The following is a 22,123-nucleotide window of genomic DNA, read 5'->3' on the forward strand; positions in this document are numbered from 1 at the left end:
CGCCGGGTGATACTGACAAAGACGATTCTGCTGATATAAAGTAACTGAGTGGTTGCATGCAGGAGTACAAGTTGTTGAAAGGCTCTGTAGCTGAACAGGAAGCTCCTGTGAATAAAGGGGAGCTGTGCGCAGATCTGAAATCTGAGGAAAATGGAGATCCTAAAAGAGGGAGTTTTGTCGTGAGGAAAGAAATGGGTGCACAATTCCCAAGTTGATGTAAAAGTAAGGAAACAAAGCAGAGTGTCTTCAACAAGCATTGGGTTGTCACCTAGGTAGGAGGCTGATCCAGGAGGGCCGCAGAGACCCCACAAAAAGAACAGGAGAGCTCAAAGTAAGGCACCTGGATGCACAACCTGCTGTGGGTGGACGGTGCGGTTGGGCAACTGTGCCACGACCAGGGGAGCCTTAGCTGTGAAAGGTAGCTGCATGAAGTGCAGAGGCAACAAACCAAAAGGACGTGGTTTAAAGTGGAGAAGAGAGTCCCACCAGGAACCAAGGGAAGTGTAACTTTTTGAATTTAACTTTGGAATTGAAAAGGAGGCAACATTTAACCAGTTGAAGATTTGTGAGTTGGAGAACAATCAAGGGGGCCTGGCTCAGGGAGAGGCAAGCCTGAGAGACCCGTTGCAGAGGTACATTCCAACAAGAAAGAGGTACTGTGAACTTTTGTCAAGCCAATATGAGCTGCCAAGTAAATCCTGAGATCCTGTGGAACTTTCTAAAACAAAGTGCCCAGAACTTGGGGAAGGGAGCTAAAGAAGAGCTCCATTGTCATGCTAACTTTACCCGAGTGTCTTGAACTTGGGGAAGGGACTACGGAAGAGCTCCATTGTCACATTTAACGCTACTGAGTTGACCAAATCCCATACACCCTGTTTTCCTATAGAAGTGTGGGCATGCATAGGTTTTGGACGGACAAACTTAGACTTCCTATAGTTTGCTTTCCTTTAGGGAACATTCAATCTTAGAGTTCGGGCAAGTTTGGCTTATACCACACTGACCATTGAGAAAAGGTTTTCAAACTGTGTTTCACTTATCTGTGTCGTCTCTTGATACCATGCCCGTCTCACAGGAAGGATAAAATTCAGATTGGACGAAGAAAAGGAAGGGGGGGGGGAAGAGGGGGGGAAGGGGGGGGAAGGGGGGGGGAAGAGGGGGGGGAAGAGGGGGGGGAAGAGGGGGGGGAAGAGGAGGGGAAGAGGGGGGGAAGAGGGGGGAAGAGGGGGGGGGAGAACACGAAGGTAGACTAAGGGAAGGGTGGAGTGATGGAGAGGGAAACGAGTGAATGCCCAACAAAGACAGGAGAATGTGGAGTAGACAAACAGGACAGCGAAGAGTCGGGGGGGGGGTGGGATTGGTCAACTTCCCTTCGTAGTAGAAAGGGGAAGATAGAAACAGGTTTGGCCCAAGTCACCAGAGGGGAGGGGGAACAGAGCCCAGGACGAGTCAAATGCTGTTACAAAAGTGGAAAGGGGATGCATATTATAAACCATGGCAGACAATGGATTGGGACAATCTACTATGCAGCCTGCCCTCCCTCGTGGCAGGAGCCAGCAAATGGATACAGCATGCGTTTGGGAAAAGGAAAGCTGGGTTAACGCTAGCAATAGGGGACATGACAGGTCTATTTGCAACCATAATTGGTGAACAGGAGGACAAAATATGGGAGCAGGCGGGGTACAAGGGAGTGAAATTAAGCACCAATGCCCATGATGGGCGCCATTCAACAACTGCCGAGCACAGTTATGGGAGGTGCTGAGAAGCATGTATCCCGATAGCTACGACCTGGGGACAGTGATGGCACATAAGATGAAGCCAGATGACACGCTCAGAGCACACTACGAGGCCAACACATATACCCTAGCATGTTTTTGTATGGGGTTGAGATCCTACTGGGATGGGTCCCGGGAATAAGAGGGAGGTGTTCCGATCGGCATCAGAATTCTTGTTTAGAGCACTGTACCAGAAGGATGACATAAAATGGTACCATGTTCGTACTACAGCTAGAAGAGGTAGTGATACGTAAAGACCGGATGATCCTATGAAGGACAGACAATGACAACATGGAATGGCGTACAGTGCTATGCATCGACCCAACAGTAATAGGAGTAACGGATGAACAACTGTTCTCTGATGGGGAGGAGGAAGAAGAAGAAATTGTATTCCAGCTACAGATACCCCGTCCAGTAAAAGTAGCAGAAAAGATGGTGCCTGTACTGACACAACTAGTGAAAAGGGGAAACAGACACAAAGATGAAGATCTCAAGAAGGTTCCAGAGATAATATGGACAAAAGGGCCCCATGATGTAGGGTACTGAAAAGAGTGGGGGCGGTGAAGATGAAACTAAAAGAAGGGGCATTGCTGCCCGAGAAAATCAATACCCATTATCTAGAGAATCGGGTGAGGGAATATACTTGACAAGACTTACGCCCTCTTAGCGATGTAGTTGAGGCAGAGTACCGAACTGAGGTACTAATGTACCAAACTCTGCTACAATAATATGCAACATCCCAACAATGACAAAGTACTTCACAGTCATTGACTTGAAAAATACCTTCTCCATCCCACTTTATCTGGACTCTAGATATTTGACAGCTTTTACGTATCGGGGAACCCGATTCGGACACACTAGGTTGCCCCAGGGGCACTGCGAGTCACCCAGCATTTTCAACAGGGTTATACAAATTGATCTGAGCAACTTACAAATGTCAAGCACAATGATACAATACGTAGACTTGTTAATATGTAGCGAGACTGAGGAAGAGCCTAGGGCCGATTTGATTGCTCGCCGAAAAAAAGGGTACAAAGTGGACAAATACTGCCAGGAAGAGGTTGTGTATCTGGGACAAATAATATCCACTGAAGGGTGTAAGATAACCCAAGATAGTGTAGAGGCAATCCACTTGACTGCACGCCCTCTGAAAGAAATGCAGAAGTTCCAGGGGTATATGCAATTATTGCAGGGCATGGGTTTTCGATTATTCTACATAAACAAAACCCTTACTGCAGGCCCTCAAGGACGAGCAGAAGGAGAAGAGGGAACAGAAATGGACACAAGAAATGAAAGCTTCATAGAGCAAAACGCAGCATTGACCCATGCATCAGTGTTGGCAGTCCCTACCTACAAGGAGATGTTTTACTTGTATTGTTCTCCCACTCAGATGGCTCAGTGAGGACAGTGGTCCTCACATAAAAGAAGCCAGAGGGGGACAAACCATTGGCTTACTACAGCAGTATAATAGAACCAGTCATGCAGGACCATTTCCCTTTGCGAACAAGCTCTCACGCATGCAGCATTTGCAATAGAGATGGCAGCGACAATCACCATGGGCTGCCCCATAGTACTGTACATGGAGCACTTATTTGCCATTTTGGAAAAAAAAAAAACACACATTGACGACACAAAGGGCATCGGGGTATGAGGTAATATTGACAAACCCAGCCATTGAGGTAGTGAGGTGCTGTGGGGTAAACCCGGCAATATTCATAGCAGAACCTTAGGAAGAAGAGGACTACAAACATGACTGCACAGCACATATGGAGGGGAACACATGGGTAAAAGGAGAAGAAATAGAAGGGGCAGACATGGTCTTCACTGACGGGTCGTCGTATAGACCGCAATACAGGAGGAAGACACGGGAGCTGCGATACTGTGCTACACGAATGGGGATATGTAATAGAACCCCAGCAGAGGTTACCATTGCACTATTCAGCACAGGCACCAGAATTAGTAGCAGCGCATTAAACATGATGGAAGGGCATGTGGGCAAACATATTTTCAGATTCAGCTTCAGTAACATCTACCAGACATTCAGGGCTGGCACGGTGGAAGAGAAGGGAATTTCAGGAGTAGTGACGGGTCCCCAGTACAATATGCTGAGTTACTCGTCAACTGATAAAAGCACCTAAACTGCCAGTGGAGGTGGCCATAATAAAATGTGCCGCCCATACAGGTGAGCAGGACCAGGACCGAATATCTTTAGGGAACGAAATGGCTGACAGAGCAGCCAAAGAAGTGGCCTCCTTACCCAAGGGTAGAAGGAGATAGGTGCGGAGGAGAGAGTGCAAATAATGGCGGCAGATGGAAGGGAGGGTCAAGAGGAAGAGAGGGGGTGGGGGGAGCTTGAACACTTTACTGACTGTACAGATAATAGAGCTGCAAAGAAAGGCCCAGCAGGAAGCAAAGGACATGGATACAGAGAGGTTGTTCCCTTTCATCCACCAATCTCATATGAAGGCAAAACAGCATAGGGAAACCTACGATACCCAAAATGATGCTAGGTGAAGCACTAGAATAGCTGCACTTTCCTGCCCATGTGTCTAAAGAAAACATACCGCCAGAGATAAATGAAGGGTAGTATATCCCAAATTTGCACGAGTGGCAGATTTTATGGGAAATTGTGTGGTGTGTCAGCAATTTTTGTCTGGTCATTCTTTGAAAACCATCAAGGGGCCTTTGCCGTGACTGGAAGGGTCCTTCCAGCACTCGCATATCGACTATGTTGATATGCAAGATAGATGTGCCTCTTACAGGCACATGCTTGTGGTCGTCTGTCCATTTTCACATTGGCTTGAGGAGGGCCCCTGTGCTAAAAAGGACACAAAATCAAAAGCCCCTAGTGAGGGAGGTTGTTTTCAAGGTGGGGGCTATACAATGAAATAAGGTCAGAAAATGGCCAACATTTTGCAAATTACCCTTTTAAAGGAAATAACACACCTCCTCGGAATAAAACACAGGCTATGCACAGTGTACTGGCCGCAAGTGAATGGCGGCTTGCTTAAAAAACGTTTAGCAAAGCCAACATCTTTGTGCCAAAACTTTTTTTTGCCTCTCATTGGCAATTTCTGCTCTTCGCAGCTCAACCGGCGCGGATCACCACTTGATTCTGCATGAAATTTTAACTAGTAGGAGAACGCAGGCGCCCGTCCCTCCTGCACGTTCAATTTGAGATGCTAATACCACAGCTCAGGTGCTAGGAAAAGAGATGCAGACATACTCAACTGAAATGACAGATGTCCTTAAATACATCTCCCGTCAGGTCCAATGTTCAACAAGTTAGCCTATCAAATTTGAAGAAGAGAAAAGTGCACACAGAGAGGGAGAATTTCTGCAAGCACAGCTCCTCTATACGGGGGATAAAATATTTGTACGTAACATCGTATGAAGTGGCAATACCCTACGAAGTGGTATACGCGACACCCACTGCAGTAAAAGTTAAAGAAAGGAGGGCATGGACTTATATTACTGACGTCAACAGCAGAAGGAGAAGAGAGAAGCGTCATTTGATGGAGGTGTATAACACAGCAGTTATCATTGACCTTTTCAGCTATTAGACTTTATCGAAAGCCCACAGGTGAAGAAGAGAATGAGCAAGCTAGGTGGGGAAGTGCAAGGAACATAAGCTTGATATAAAAATAGGGGTAGATCTTTTTTTCTCCATCTTCTTTTTTCTTACTGGTTTTTATTGCATAGAGGGAATGAAGGCGCATCAACTGACAGTACAAGGGAGACACGCACCCAAAAAGAAGCATATTTAAACATTTTTATGATCCCATTGGGCGCGGGGGGAACAAGGCATCTGAGAATATGTGGTACAGTGAAATTAAAAGGGTGGGGCGAGAGAGCACCAATGGCAGATGCTATGTGTTCTCTCTAATCCTGCACATTGCAGGGACACCAAAACAATTCTTGCCACACGAGGTAGAAGCGGAGGGGGGGGGGGGATGTCTGATGCACTTGTCTTTATGCATAACTCGAGGCCTGTTCCAGGGGCACACAGTAGAAGTGCAATGGATAGATGAGGGGGAAGAAATGTATGCAGGTATTATACAATTTGAAAGCAAAGCCAGGGAAGAAGCCACAAAGCATGTAATACTGGAATATAATACAAAAGGGGCCCAGAGGGGGAAACAGTTGGCCACTACCCAGAGGAGAATTTATTGCATAAATGAAACAGTACATGATATCCCGTGGTGCCACACCAGACCCGCTGATGCAATTAGGGGAGGGGGGGGAGGGATTGGTGTTTCATGACGGGAGACGGGAAAGCGGGATGGTGCTATGCTGTGCAGAAGGGCTGATGGGATAAGAAGGGGTGGTAAAGAAGAAGATAAATAGCGAGTGCAGAGGAATATGGAATGTCAATGTATATGCGTGGACAAAGATCGATAAAAACACCATCCAGTATACATAAAACCGCTCACATAGCATTCTTTGCGTTTCAGAGCAACCTGGACGATCGCGGTGGGGGTGTAAACACTGGCTGCGAGAGGACAATGAGCATCACAGCATCGCAGATAGGCACAGTGACAGTGATGGATTTCTGGTGGGCCTGCGGATCCAAAGCTTACGCCCATCTGCCTCCAGATGGGAAAGGGGTATGCACAATTATGACCCTCCACAGCCCTGCATTGGCTGTGCCCCAGACGGACACGTTAACTTTTAATGAACTAATTACATCAAAGCAAATGAAAAAAGGAAAAAAAGAGCTGAAGGAGGTGCGAGACCAACCAAAGCAAGCAACAAGAAAAAAATTTAAAAAAAAAAAAAAAGGAACAGCAACTACATATCGTCCAAATCAACACAAAGTCTGGGCACAATCCTGCAGCACCCACGGCTTTTCAACAAAGCATCAGCCTTCTTCACATCCCTCCTGCTACCCATGGTACAAGCAGCTGCCAAAGCCAATTGGCTGCAGATAACGTGCTACGAGGTGCTACAGTTGGCAAATGCGACTGAAAAAGGACTGAACGCAGTACAAGAAGAGATCCATGCCCTGCACATGGTGGCATTACAAAACAGGTTTGTTCTAGACCTAATGACTGCATTAGAGGGCAGGGTCTGCCACAAGATTGGGAACAGCTGTTGCACAGCAATAACTACCAACAATGCCACCAATGGGACATTTATTGAAGCTATCGAGGAGATGCGTACCCTGCACAGAGAAATGGTGAAGGAAACCCATTACACAACACTGGATAATTGGCTGGACTCACCATTTGCCTTGGTGCCAGTGTAGCTGCCAGCTATGTTCAAAATAACTATCCCTGTGCTTGTCGTGATGCTAGTTACCTTCTGTGTTGGACAGTGAGTCATCAAGGTGAGTACGGTATATAATATCTGCTAAAAAACTTGATGCTGATAGCGGGTTAGAAAGGCAGCATCCCGGGATGAATGAAGGGGGAGGATGGAATGCATGTGGTTTTTGCAGCACCCCCACCCAATGTAGAAGACTGATGCTTTTTGGGGTGCATGCTCCCTAGTTGGGTGGGACTGTCTAATAATTGGGGACACACTGGAAAGGTATGTTAAAGGAGGGAACATGAACAGTATAACTCAGTTATGGATGCCCAAGGAACAATGTAGGGAGAGGATGGAAAAGAAGGTATCTGTTGAAAGATCGATCGAAGGGGGGGGGGGGGTGGAATGAAGGTGCTGATTCAGCACCAGACAGGGGGGCGCACCTACCACTTGCAGGAATAAGAGGGACGGGTTGGGACTCCTAGTGGGGAGGGGGCACAGGGGACTCTGGGAGCTGCAGTCAGCACTGGAATGGGCATGGAGAGGAAGAAGGGGAAGACGGGGGGCACTCTGTACATGACACATCGTGGCCACACAAACTGTATGCACACATGTGAGGAAAGCGAAACCGCGGGTATCACTATTTATGGGGACACCACAAGTTGGGCCTCACCCTGCAGGACCACCCTGAACACATGGCCCATGCACAATAGCGGAGGGAGGTAGGGAAGCTGAATCCAGGTTGCCTGTCCCTAGCAAACCGCAGTAGCTTGGAACAGCACCAGGTGAGGTAATCAAGGCCAGCGATCCAGCTCCACGGCTATCGTGGGAGCACGGGAAATCAACCTAACCCAGAGTGGCACTTGCCTGGCACCAGGGCGGTTTCAAATCGCCCCATGGCCTGCGGGTATGGGAACGAGGATGTGGAATGAAGGCGCATTCCAAAAAGAACCAGATGGCAAGTTCTGGTGTCTCTGAAACGTAATCAACCCCCAGAGTGTCCACAGCAGTGTTTTCAAAGGTGCTAACTTGCAGATGCTGTACGAAGGTCTCCCTTCCCAATAGTTCATGGTGTCTTGTGTGCCTTCCTTTTTGGTGAAGACCATTGGCAGATAAAGAGGCAGCACAAAAATTACTAATTGCACACTGTTTGCGGGTGGAGTAGGAAGCAATGTGGCGCCACACGGGGAGGAGATGAGCTGGGAGAGGGCAGGTCCGTTTGCTCCAATCATGTTTGACTAACATATGTTTAGCTATAGGTGTTTGACGTATTCTTATGAGTTATCTTCGTAGGAACTGCAAAGACGTGAAATTTGTAGTGCAACTGTTTCTAACTCCATGAACATTACATTAGGAGTATAAAAATGATATTCGTTGTGTGCCAGTTTGTCCGCTCTCATCAACCAGTTTGTTTCCAATGTGCGGTTTAATTTGTGCCCGCACAGCTGTAATAAAAAGGCATACTTCTTGCCCGGTGTGTGCTCTTTTCAGACTACTGGTGGTAGCTTTTTTCCTACGAGCCTTCTGAGACCCCCTGCATCACCACTCAAACCCACCGCTAGGTCTCTTGTCTATGCTGGGCACCTTTATTTCTTCTATGGGTATGGGTTCCCTCTGCAGCGTAGCTGATCGGGCCCCTCTTCAGGTCCCCCTTCGAGGTCTTGTCTCCCCTTCACTGTTCCTAAAGACACCACAACCGGGTGTGCTCCACCTGTGTTCCTGTAGCCTCCTCACCTCATGCAGCGATCCAACACTGGGATGGGTAGCTGGCTCAGTCTATCCTCACTCCACCCCCAGCCCCCCCCCCCCCCCCACACCCCTCCCTCCCCGAGTTAAGGCTCTGTGTACCCAAACAACGTTGTGACCAAATATGTTCAGAAGTTCAGGGAGGACCATTAACAAAGGGGAGAAGTTAACAGAGCTCTCTTAGCAAGCCGCCATGTTGCCTCTGCCGCCCCCTGGTGGCCTCGCGAGGATCTTAAATTTTATTTGAGAGGTTGAGGCCCACACATTTATTGACTAAGTTTTAACTACATAAAGTATTGTACCAAGCACACTGCAAAAGGTGAGCAAAACGCTCGAGCGCAAGGGCAAATATGCAGAAAAAAAAGGGTGTTGCAATAATGCAGAGAAATCATGATCCTGGAAAATCGTTTTTTACTGTCTTTCATTGGGAGTTAAAAATGTCAGGTTTCATGTTAGATGAAGGCCTGTCGTTACTAGTGGATGTTTCTAAATCTAATACGTTTTAGTAAAAAAGTGTCAATGATGGGATAATTTAAGAACAGGTCCCTAGGTGCATCTTGCACCCAAAGACGCTCCAAGGATTTTACATAAAGTCTTAAATCTATTCCGATAAGTCCCTGTCTCTTCCAGGACTCTGTTTTAACAATAGTTCCAACAAAGACACAGAAAAGTCGAAAACTAAACTTTATAAATTCTTTAGCATCCAACCTAACCCTAATCTATACCTTAAAGTTTTGTAAAAAAGCTCTCAGGAAAAACCTATTCACCCGTAGTGCAACCTAATTCTATAAAACAGATAAATGGAATTACTCACGATTTTGCCTTCTACAAGAATGTTCAACAGCACACATTAAGTCTCTCCCCAAGCTTCGTTCACATCTCACAAGAAACCTGGTATCCCTCGCATCTCTCTCATGCTTCCTACATGGCCTCAGTCTCCCTCGAAAACTAATTATAAACAATATCGTAATTTGATGGCAGGTATGATTGCACTCAGGCATAGCCAGGTCCACATCGCTAGATTTTCATCATTTGCACAGCGGAGTGCCATTGTGCAGGGCAAAAGGCAGTGAGCATGCATACATGCCACCTTCTGCCCTTCAAATTTGCACTTTGCCGTGCAAATGAGTAAATAGTGCCTACCATGCACGCACGGCAGGTAGCGTTTAATTGTAAACGCTGCCTAATATACGAGCGTGCCAGGCAACGTGTACAATGTATCCATGTGGATTCTGCATGCTTAATGCATGCGCATAAAGCAAGCAGGCTCCATAGGGATCCCCAGTATTGCGCCGGCATGAAAACGCATGCCGGAGCAAATGCAGGGGAATTTGTATATAGGAGAGGAAGAGAGGCAACAGAAACGCAAGTTGCATTCCGCCTCTCCTCTACGCCAGACAAATGGACAAAAATGTGGTGTGGCATGAATGAAAGGTGTAAAAGCCTTACACATGGCTTTTACACATTTCATTCGCATTCTGCCACAGGGCAAAATGAGCTCCAGAGTGCACAGACACACCCTTTCACTTGCACTCGGCCTATAAAGGCAGCCAGGCTTGACATTTGACAAGCTGATGCCTTTGAACGGCCTACAGGGCAGAGTTATAGTGCATTACTTTGCACGTTCTATGATCGGCATCAACCGGTCAGGGAACTTCATAAAATATAGGTTGAACGCTTTGCAATGTATAGACATCTGCAGCCATGAATTGAGAGCAGACAGACTTAGCCGCCCTCAGGTTCGTTTGTGATCAAGTTGCCTGAAGAGAAAGGATGGTGGAGAGGTGCAAGAAGGCTTGCCTTAAGAGTCTAGACATACCAGCTAACAAAACACCTGAACACTCTTGTTGATGCAAAAGGAAACTACCAAGACCATAACCAAACTTCCAAATGCAGGTTATGTTCTCCGGAAGGTTACAAATGCAGCAGCACCTAGTTCATAAATATACACCCTACACAAATAAAGGCAGCAGGTCTGGCTTTTCAAATATACTTGCTGAAAAATTAAGAAATACATGTAGCACAATTAAAAGTTAATATTCAAGGTTCAGCAAAGGATGACAGGATCCTACAGTAAAGACTGAGCAGTTGGGGTTGGAAATAAAAAAAAACAATCTATATTCCTGCAGGAGTTTACGCTTTCCCACACAACTTTCAATATGATTGTTTTTTTCTTTTATTTAATACACAGAGTCACCTGCAGCCAATGAAATATGAACTATATAGGTCCAAGAGAAATCTTTAAAAATGTATCAACACTTGTACAATTATTTTTAAAGTCCTGCAGCAAAGTAAACAATTTATTTTCCAGTCTAGAGATAGCTCCAATGAAAACCATTCGCAAAATTGTGTGAACTTCCTGTCGGTCAATAAACTCACTGCAATGCATAAAGTAACATGAAAACACAAACCAGTACACAGATTTGTAGCTTCAAAAACCAGATGTAGTTTAACAGCAGCAATAAACATGGAAGTTGTATACATCGTAAACATCGCTATCAATTTCATTTTATTTTGTGTTACCTTAAAGGAAGTCTGCAGCTCGGATATAAACTGATCATATATACCTCTCGTCATTTCAGGTTGGAATTTGTAGAAGCACTCGTAACATTTTGCAAACCGCTCGTAACTATGCAAAATAAAGAGGATGACATTAAAAACTTTCTTGTAACAAGTATACATATAAAATGCTCTACAAAGTAGATTGGAGCGTTAACCATTACCATTGTTGGTTTTGGTCACTTGGCCAGTTAATGCAATAGACGGTCCTACTAAAGGAACCACTGGCCCTTATTCAGGGCATATTCACTAGAGAATGCTGTCCAAAATCCACATTAAATTGTATTTAACAGTAGACACAAACCATTGTACTGCCAAGCTGCCTAGTCCCTTCTTTACCTCAATAGTTGCTTGGGTGCAAGGTGACCACTTGGGGTTGGGCTTCAAATAAACAAGTCCCACAAACAGGCCTCATAATTTGCACTCGCCAGTAGCCATTGGCTTGAAACAATCGACTCTTGGAGAGTAGGAAATGTATGTGTATATATGTGTATGTATGTACGTCAAACTGATTCATTGATGTAACCGAACCGAATAGATGGCTATCGGGGGAAATATACTATTCTTTGTGGCATTGAGAGGAAGTATTATTTTTTTTTTAATGGAGTGCTTAAACATCAGTTCTTGGCGCAGGGATCTATATTAAGATTTGGTGAGCAGGAGCTAAACATAGCTTGTGGGCATCTAGGATTAATCGGCAGAAGCTACTTCTGGGGAATCAAAACCTGGAACACAACAAACCACTAATAGTTTATTCTTCTTTACACCCATTCCCTAACGGTTAATATCACATGGGTATGTCTGTACATTGCCAGTTGGCTTGGGGAGTCAAATGTAGCTGTTGGCATCAAGCCACCGGGGCCCTCATAGGCTACAATTAGGAGCTCACTATCTCCAAGTTCCTACCAATTTAGAACCCTGTAGTGGTACTCAATAGGTCATTGGACCCTGTGGCACACAATTTAAAAACACAGCTGCCCCCTGCACCCAGGTATCTAAATGATATACATCAGTCTACATAGACCAAAACGGAATTAAGTAGAATGATGAATTGTGCCCTTTGTTCCTCTTCATACAATAGCTTCCAAGTTTCAAAATGCTGCTGCTACACCTTTGTTAGATAAGTTATTAGAGTGCATGGGAAAGGAGTTAAAATAATTGGCACAGTGTGCGCCAGAGAACAAATTGTGGATCTTCACTTCTTTGCTCTGCTACGTCCTTTGCTCAAACACAGTAGTCTACAGTCAGATTTGTCAGCGATAGATGCTCCATGAAGTAGTCGATTTATGCATCTGCAGTGAGTTTTTCCAAACAAATGCGCACACCCCAAAAGGGATATAATCTAGCCTAAATTCCATATGCTCCGTCACTTAAACAGCGAGTAAGCATTTTTCTCCACATTCCCGACTATGAACTGAAATAACCAATAAATGGACAGGAACATTCACACAATCTCATAATCTACACATAAAACATACAGCAGACAGATAGAAATTACAATTTCAATAGAATTCAGAGCCAATAATCGGTGCTACAGTAGTTCATTGGTATTTAGCAAATAACACTAAATAGAATTAAAATGTGAATTATATGCATACTCGGAAAAGGGTAGCATATCATTTATTCAAGCTAAAACTCAAGATGCTCATTGATTTTATAAGCTACAAAGTATTTACTAATGAAATATCAGGAGGTAACGAAGAGTTGGATGGAAAGTTACTCAGGCTGGCCCTCTCATTCGTTTGCCTTGTCCCAGATACCTGGCTTCTTAGACCCATCCTCAGGCTTACCCTTTGTCCTCTGGGTCTAGCTTCAGTGGTCAGTGCCTCTCGCTAGGTCATTAGATTCATCTGCAACCACTGGTATGTCGTTGAACAAGGTAGGTCTCTTTTAGACCTCCGTTCTCACTGTGTTTAATTCATCTCCAACCTTTGGTGCTTTGCTGAAGTAGAAACGTCTCTTCTGCTTATGCAATCTAGGACTTTTCTCTTAGACCTCATGGTTTTGATATTCATAGGTTTTAGTGTCACAACGACCTGGGTTTCTCATTCACTTGACAGGACTTCCCAGGAATTGGCCGTCAGCAATCACTTCATTAGGTCCCTGCCAAGGTGCACATCCTTATGTCAAGGCTTGCATTGTCCGTACCCTTTCCAACATTGTCACCACATTAGACCAAGTGGCTTTCTTGCTGCTTCTGTGAACGCAGCCAAGCACACGCAGTTTGGTTCCTGGCCTGCTGCTAATCCTACAGGTGTAGGGGTTTCTCTTCCGATTCAACCGTGATCATAGGTTGCTCTTATTGGGGTTTTGTCTCTTGGCTCGGAATTGGGCCGTTTACATAGTTTCTCCTAAGGGTTCTTTGAAATGAACCCCTCTGCACTGGTTAATCACTTGATTTCTCTCACCCGTTCAGACAGCTTTACAGTCATGACGCAAAAAGGTCAGTGTCAGAATACTTCCTGCACTTTTTCTGTCTGCGATTTACCACAGATTTGGGTGACTGAAACAGTGCCTCTTGTGGCATTCTGGTGTCACCACGTAGGTTGCAGTGGCCTTGCTTCTCCATTCCGAGCTGTTGAAAAGTTAGGACAATTTCCTGTAAAGCCTTTGAACTCTCACTGGGTGTTGAATACAGAGCATTCTAGCAAGTGTAACATTGGTGATGGGTATATTGGGGACCTTTTGCCAGTACCCCTGATTGGGAGCTGTGCTTTTGTACAATCCAGTTATTAGCACTTAGGAAACCCCCAATAGTAGGGTTTCAATGCCCCTGGTGATAGTGGACTTTTGGACTCCCTTATTTGGGTATTACCCAAATTGTTCGAACACAATTGTTCGAATTAACTAATTGACCGAAAGTCGAGGGTCCGAATTGACCTTTGCACAATTGACCATATATATATATATGTATATATTGGGGGGTTGCGGGGGTTTCCCCCCGCATATATGTAACAATTGACCTTCACAATTTGGTCAATTGTGCAAAGGTCAATTGTAATTCGAACAATTGTAGTTCAAACAATTCGTATACAACCCTTATTAGTGCAGTAACACATCTTGGTGTGTGGTGCGTGTGCGGGCTCCCACTCGTTCCAACCACCGGGAGGCACATTGAGTAGTGGTGAAGCCAACAGTCCCTAGCAGCTCACTACCCTCATAGTACGCATTGGAACACACGGCAGTGTCACACTTGCCACAATTAGTCTGCATTTCGAGTCGACTTTGACAGAGGGCTTGGCAGTTACTTTCCTCGGACAGAGGACGTGTGGAGGCAGGCACGCTAGGCAGTGGTTTTCAACACACCGTTTGGTGAATGCTGGACACCGGGTTGCATGCAAGCATTTTGCACTACCTCCGGCACCTCTTTGTGGATGGATCCAGAACAAACACTGACTGCTCATAATGAAAGAATGACCGTGTACCGTCTAGGCTGTGGCTCCTTACATCGAATTGTGGGACTCAACTGAAACTCTTGCTTCGATATTGATTTGAATTCTCCTTACCTGAAAATGCTGTGTAAGGCCCCGATTAAGGCAGTGTTTACGGGAATGACCTTAAGCCGAAACTCGAGTTGGCCTAAAAATGATCATTCATTATGTTTTGCTAATTAGGTTTTCTGGCAGGTATTGCCCAATAGATGAAGAGTTTTCTCCTCTGCGGGCTTGCTAAGTTGTGGTTCTCAATAGGGTTTCAAGCTTTTACCAGACAGGATTAGACACTGCCATCTCTGTTCATTAATTTTGTTATGCAAATAAACGTATTAGTTCTTTTACTTGGTGTGGTCTTGTTTAAGTACGATTGATGCATGTGTTATGTCTGGGTAGGGTTGTGTACAACACATGGATTTTGTTGGATGCGGTTTTTCTTTTTTGTTTAATTGGACATATGTATTTTGCTTGTTCGTACCATTTTACATTTAATGTACTTTTGCTCTTGTAATACATTTCACATATTGCTTTTTTCTTCCGACTGTTAAAACTGTATGCACAGGAACTTCTTTTTCCTGCTGTTGCCGATTGATCCCCATTGGTCCTAGGCACTTTAGATTGGGGTAACCTCTTGTTTGTGTTGTTCTCACTCCCCTCAGAGTAGCATAGGCAGCTCAGTGAACTCACCACAGATCCCACATCAAGAGGCCTGGCAGATAAAACCACACCCCCAGTCTACTGAACAAACAATATGTTCAAAAGATAGGTACCTGGACAGACTGCTGGCAATCTGCACCCACGAGCGAAGCTTAAATATTCACACCCAAGGTAGACATTAAAGATCCTCATGTTGCTGACAGTGTCCCATTAAACAGAGAACCGGCAAAGGAACACAGCATGGCTTTATGTGCACTTCCAACTGATTTCAAGAAAGAATATGGGCATTTTAAGTGCTCTGTCATCACCCTCCCCTCCACACACCAAAATGGAATAATCAGCAGAATTGAAACTTAAGCAGATACATCCAGGAGCCTGGAGTGGGGCAAGTTGACACGTTTGAACGGGGCATGACCAATCATGGCCAACAGAGCGAAGAAGCAAGGAGATAACGAATCAGACTAATGAGGAGTATAAAAATGTAGAAAATTGTCAGTAAGCGACGCAAACTGGGCGCCAGACCAGAAAGAATAGAACAGAAACCAAAAGAGAAATACCACATGCTCAAAGAGAAACTGAGAAAGAAAGCCTAAGCCTGCCGAGGGCTTGAACTCACTGGGATGGACCAGAGTGAGCACGTTCAGGGCTCCAGGGGGCAAAATCACATTGAATGGAAATTACCAAACAGGGAGGCAAGTCTAATTGCTTGTCGGGGGCTATTACCCAGGCCCTTGGGAAGACAAGCCCCAGAAAGCGACCTAAAAAGCTGTTGTTAAAGTCTGACCTTGGTGGGCGAGTACATCAAACCATGACACAAACTCCAAGCAAGGTGAAGAAATACTTGCTGGTAGGAGACTGCCAGTGAGCAGATGGTAGCTATATATTTGATAGAAAGTTGGAAGCTGGAAGTATGCTTGACATTGCTCTTCAGGTTTTGTAAAGTTATTTAATTTGCCAAAAAACTCTTGTGTCATTGAATAATATTAAAAGGCAACATTTTGGAACGGAATGACCAGTCCTACAGAGTAGCAAGGTTCCAACTTATAAAATACTCCCACTTCCAAATGTTATCTGGAGCACTGGGTGTCCATCTTTAAAATCATATGGGATCAATCCATTAGAACACACAATCTGGATATTCTTAAGATGCATCTTCTATAGGATGGATACAAATGTTTTGCTATACTGAAGAGGTTTTTCAGAACAGGCATTTTATTAATTGAAGGGGTACAAATCTGAGGTTTCAAGCTACTGGCATGGCATAAAATGTAATTGGCTCACTCAATTTTCCACAAACATACAGTACACCTACTTACCCTCAAGAGTCAATCATCACTCGAAAAAGGCTATAGCAAACATTAGGCATATAGAATGTAAATGCTTGCCAACTGCAGTGTATTTATTGAATGCTTGCACACAAAATGAATTGTTAGTAGGTGCTGAGATAGTCTTGAGATAGCACTGGTTCATCATGGGCGGCTGGAGTGGGGAGTTCAAGAGAGCGGGGCCATAAGGCTTGGGTGAACTGACAGGTGCCCATCATTCCAAGATTTCCCATAATGAAGCAAGTGGCGTGACCAATATAGCTAGGTAGATTGCTCCAAAGGGACCAGGCTGTCCCTGAAAATAGTGTCACTGCTGCCATTGTGGCCACTAGGAGCGGTTGATCAGAAGAGCAAAAGTCACTGGTGGGGTTAAAAGAGCAAAAGCACTGCGGGAGGAGAAGGGGGATGAGGGAAAAAAGGAGTTACTGAGTCTTGGATTGGCGGAAACAAAGATGGTTTGCCTGTGGAAGGGCAATTAAGCCCAATCTTAAATAGTGAAATGAATATGTGATAGGCAGGCACATACCACTCAAAGCTCCAGAGAACGATGTGGTGCCAAATTGTATTTTCTGTGTGCAGGCAGATTTGTGGGTGCAGATAGCTAAGAATCATTCGGACAGAAAAGATTGCGCGAAGCTGGAAAACCGGAGTGCCAGTGCTCCTTTTTTAAAAGGATTAATAAGTCTCTCTCGTTCTCTTACTGCCCCATCACCTTTTTGGAGGGTATGTCCAAAACAATCTCTGGGAATTTATGGTTAGAAGAATGGGCGCTAGAGAAGAATATTCTGTGGGACACTCAATTAGCTTTTATGGCCGATACAGGGATACAGGCACCATCCATGTGGCTTTACCTTTATATTTGATACTGGCTAAATAGGGTTGTGTATGGGATCTCCTGTCCACGTGGCCTTATGGATTTAAGTTCAGCCTTTGAACATGTGGACAGGAGTCCTTTGGCAAACCCTTAGCTATAACCAAAAATCAGATACATATGTAGGATGCTCAGCATGCAGAATTACAAAAATATGTGAATTGAGAAAAAATATTGGGGTTGGTTCCCTTTCATCTTACTTGGAAGCTACAGGGGCCGATGACACCCCAATATGGGAATAGGCTGCTGGTGAAAGCCAAGAGGAGACCAGTTACAGGAGGTCTTTCTGGATTTGCAAAGAATATAAAACATCACTCTGGCAAGCATGGGGTATGGCCATCCCTGCAGGGGTATATAGGAGCGAGATATGTAGTTTTGGGGGACTAAATATGCTACAGAAGACAGGAACCTATTTATTTCCTCGCATTCTTTCTGTCCCTTCCTCCACATCAATACATGTGGAGGAAGGGACAGGAAACTGCAAACTGGATCAGCCTACTTTACCGACCTTTTATCCAAAAGGCCAATATTTTTCTGGCATTAATTATGGTCTTGTGAAAACGGGGAACTAACAACATTTTTATTAGAAACCCGATGTCACTGGGAAGTTGTCACAAAATAGGGTAGCTTGTGTATATTAGGAAGCTATTGAAGAAAGTGGGTGTGTGCACTTCTTGGGTCAAACTCCCCAAACAACTGCTTAAAACCAAACGTGTATTATAAGCACACAACTGAGAAGCAGTAAATATTCTAAAATCACAAGTTGGGCTTATTTTACCACTCTTCCCATTTGAGGGTGCAACTGGGTATCTTACCACAGTCACCAATAACCATCATAGAATGCTTCTATAAAAATGCCTGGCAGAATGTTCTCCCTCTGAAAGCCATAATACGCAGTTGGTTAGGAAACCAGACAAAACACTATTCATGCAGTATTTGTGGTGACAGGGAAACGTGGACTATTAGTTTGCCCTTTGTATGTAGATTTTTAGGAAAGTTATTTAATAGGAATATTAAAGTAGAGTGGATTAATGTAATTCAGACTAGCTATTCTGTCTTTAGCGGAGACCAAAGTGCATTTGCCTTTGCAATGTATTTAAAGGAAGCCTGGTTACAAAGATCAAAAATGCTTCATGGCCTGAACTTGATGTATATTAAATAAACGTTTATTGAATGTATACATTAGGATGCAACTGAATTATTTTAATTATCCTTTTGCTGGTTTGTCATAGCATTTGTGATAAGCAGAGGCATGTTTTCTAGATTTTACCCTGCAATTTACTGTGAGTGATAGTTCGTTTTGAAGTGTATTGAGATTACGAATCAACACGGAAGACAGACTCCTGATCCAGAAGACTGAAGAAGGATATGTTTCTTATTTTGTTATTTTCACTTTGTCTTTAGCACCCACATGTAATTGTGGGAGCTAAAGGCGATATTGGGGAGGTGGGAGGGAGCAAAAGAGACACAGAGCGAGTGGTGCGTAGCTGTGGGGTAGTTTAGAACGCAGCTTTGTGCCAAAGAATACAGGGCGACTCCGCTCCTCATCCGCTTCCAATCACTCTCCTCGATTCCCCTGCCAACACTAGAGCACCTACCAACTCCTGAATGCTTGCCACCCATCTGTCAATTTGATATAGTTAGATTTCCAACTTTCAATATTGTCATTGTTAAAATGAATGTCACAATTATCACATAGTTCATTTGACAATCATTAGTGCTATTGTGCAAAAGTTAAAAGTATAACATTTGATACATTAAAAGAGCAGCCGGAAGTAGAAGTCATTATCATAATGTTATTATGAAAGTCATCCGATAGATCTTTAAAGTGAAGTATATCATTGTTCATAAAATCAATTTGAGAGTGTACGGAATGGCGTAAAAAGAAATCACATAAGTCAGGCATTAACTGTTCCATCGAGGTTTAGAGAGTCATAGTGGCAACAATTATAGAATTCCGTTCTCCACAACATATCACAAACCAAAAACCTGCCGCGCATTGATATCAGTGTGGTTATTCATTCAAAAACTTTCTGTATCAACCAATAACTTGAACAGTGATTAGATCCAAATAGAGTGGTTCCATGCCACAAAACACACACAAACACAGACCACTCGAGTGTTTACATAAAATGTTGTTTTGCTAATGATTCAGCTTGAAATAGAAACCAAACAAAAACATTACATCACGCTATTAGGTGCATAACCTGAAATACAAAATCCGATGCAAAAAGCTATACCTTGTGTGATGGGTGTATGTCTACCGTTTTAGAGCGTGCTGTAGTCATAATCAAAGCAAAGAGGAATCAAAAATAGGTTATAGTTAGTGGGAAAGACCTGTCTATGGCAAACAACAGATGTTTTACTTTGTAGAATTGAGCTCTAGAGTTTTAGTAACAGATTGAATTTGCATATATTTATTTCTAGCTATTGTTTCTCCATGCACTGTTGCCGGCCATCTCTGGTCCTGCACACCTTTCAAGCACTGGGTCTTTCCCACTAACTATAACCCATTTCTTGATTGTTTTGTTTGCTTTCCATTTCAAGCTGAATCATTAGTAAAACAACATTTTATAGTTTATGAAAACACTCGAGTGGTCTGTGTTGTGTGTGCGTTTTGTGCCATAAAACCACTCTATTTGGAGTTCAAGTTATTGGTTGATACAGAAAGGTTTTGAATGAATAACCACACTGATATGATTTTTGGTTTATTTACTGTTATTGCCCAGTCTGCTGACTGTCCACTGGGGCACCCATATTTTTTTTGTTGTGTCACAACATATCACATGACATGAGTTGAAAGTCCAGATACAGATGTTGCAAGTAATGTTTCCTCTTAGAGAGTAAGTCAGGACAAAAAAAAAGGAGTAGGTGAGGGTTTCCTGCTCAAGATCGTTCTTACAGAATCTGCATGCTTAGAGTAGGTAACTCGTTTTTGTTCTTCTAGGCATTGGGGCAGACTTTCGGGGGATCAGAAACAACCGATTTTAGTTGCTGTCCGATATCATGTATAAAATCAATTGAACAAGGAAGAGGCTAATATGCACCCTTGCATTAACCCACAATAGGTTGGAATTGCCTCTGTAGTCATGTTTGGACAGAGGTGTGTGTGTAGTCGCGAGATCAGACTGCATAAGTAAGGGGAACATTTTGCCCTTGTAAGTTTTGCAAAGAGTAGGTGCCTGGATACAAAGTCGAATGCAGCTTTGAAATCTACAAAAGCCAAATGTATTGGTTGTTTATTTTGTATCCCCTGACTCTTGATGGCCCATAGTGCAAATAAGATATCTGCAGTTCCTACTCCCAGAACGAGGCCTGTCTGATGCATATCAAATACTTTAGCGTCTTTGACCCATGCAGAGAAATCTTTTAGCAGCAGCAAAAACTTTTCCCGGAATATCAAACAGGGCGATTGGGCTCCAGATCTCCCTTTTTGAACATGGGTATTATTACCGATTTTCTCCAAGTTGGTGCAACGTGTCTAATTCGGATGACCCGATTAAACATGGCATAGAGTACTGAGGCCCACTGTTCAGGATAATCCTCTAGCATTCGATTAGTGAGATCATCAGGACCTGGGGCACGCAAGCTACTTAATTTTAATATCTGAAACAGTATGTCATCTTTATCAAATGCCAGATTATCTTCAGTAACCCATTGTCTTATGTTTTTTTCGATGAGAATGTTTTCCTGTTCAGTATAGAGATCTCGGAAGTGCTGAACCCAGATGTCTTTAGTGGTATCCGGTCATATATTTGAATACATATTTTCGAAACACCATTATGTCAAAAACATTTTGCCGGAAATTGATTATTTTAAAAAAAAAATATTTTTTTATTTTATATTTTTTTTTGTTAAGTAAAAAAAAAAGTGTTAATAAAACTGGGGTTTGAGGGCGAACCCCCCCCCCCCCCCATTTTAATAAAAATTTTTAAAAAAAACATTTTCGGCTAAATTGCGTCGACATAATGGCATTTGAAAATATGCCATTCGAAATCACTATAAACCGTCTTTACGAACAGAGTCGATTTGATATGGAGATTGCGTTGACTGATTTTCTGCATTTAACAATCTCCATTTCTGGGCACTATTCTTGGTAACCATGGTTGTGAGCATTACTTCGGATTCCTTTTGATAAATAGATGCTCGCGAAATTCCAACAAACTTAAATATTTCATTTTTAGCTTGTGGATAGTTTGGAGCTTTCCACTCAATGTTTTACCATTTGTCAGTCTAATGATGTTTCTTCGCAATTCAGATTTTTTTTTTACACAGATATTTCTTGATCAAATGTGTGTTTATGCTTGAATCATGGTTTACGATTGAAAGAGGAACGCGCAATAAAAAGATGCATGGTTGCTACGTAATGACCACCAGATTTCAAGATGTCACGACTCAGAATTCTTGGGTCGGCACTCAGGCAGTGTTCAAGACGCACTACCTGATCGGCCGTCCATCGAAAGTGATTGTGGCCACTCAATAATGCAAGAGCAGGAGTAGAATATTCAGAAT

At 43.7% G+C, this 22,123-nt stretch overlaps 1 protein-coding gene across 1 annotated transcript in view; it reads right to left on the reverse strand.

The window, feature by feature from the left end:
- PMF1 (polyamine modulated factor 1) overlaps positions 1–22,123 on the reverse strand; it is a 216,024-nt gene that overhangs the window by 121,881 nt on the left and 72,020 nt on the right. Inside the window, exon 3 of the mRNA XM_069607115.1 lies at positions 11,292–11,397. Within this exon, the coding sequence (XP_069463216.1) occupies positions 11,292–11,397 (106 nt within the window). The remainder of the gene's footprint in view (positions 1–11,291; positions 11,398–22,123) is intronic.

This window comes from Ambystoma mexicanum, chromosome 1p (genome assembly GCF_040938575.1).
Source record: "Ambystoma mexicanum isolate Mex_15411 chromosome 1p, UKY_AmexF1_1, whole genome shotgun sequence".
NCBI lineage: Eukaryota > Metazoa > Chordata > Amphibia > Caudata > Ambystomatidae > Ambystoma > Ambystoma mexicanum.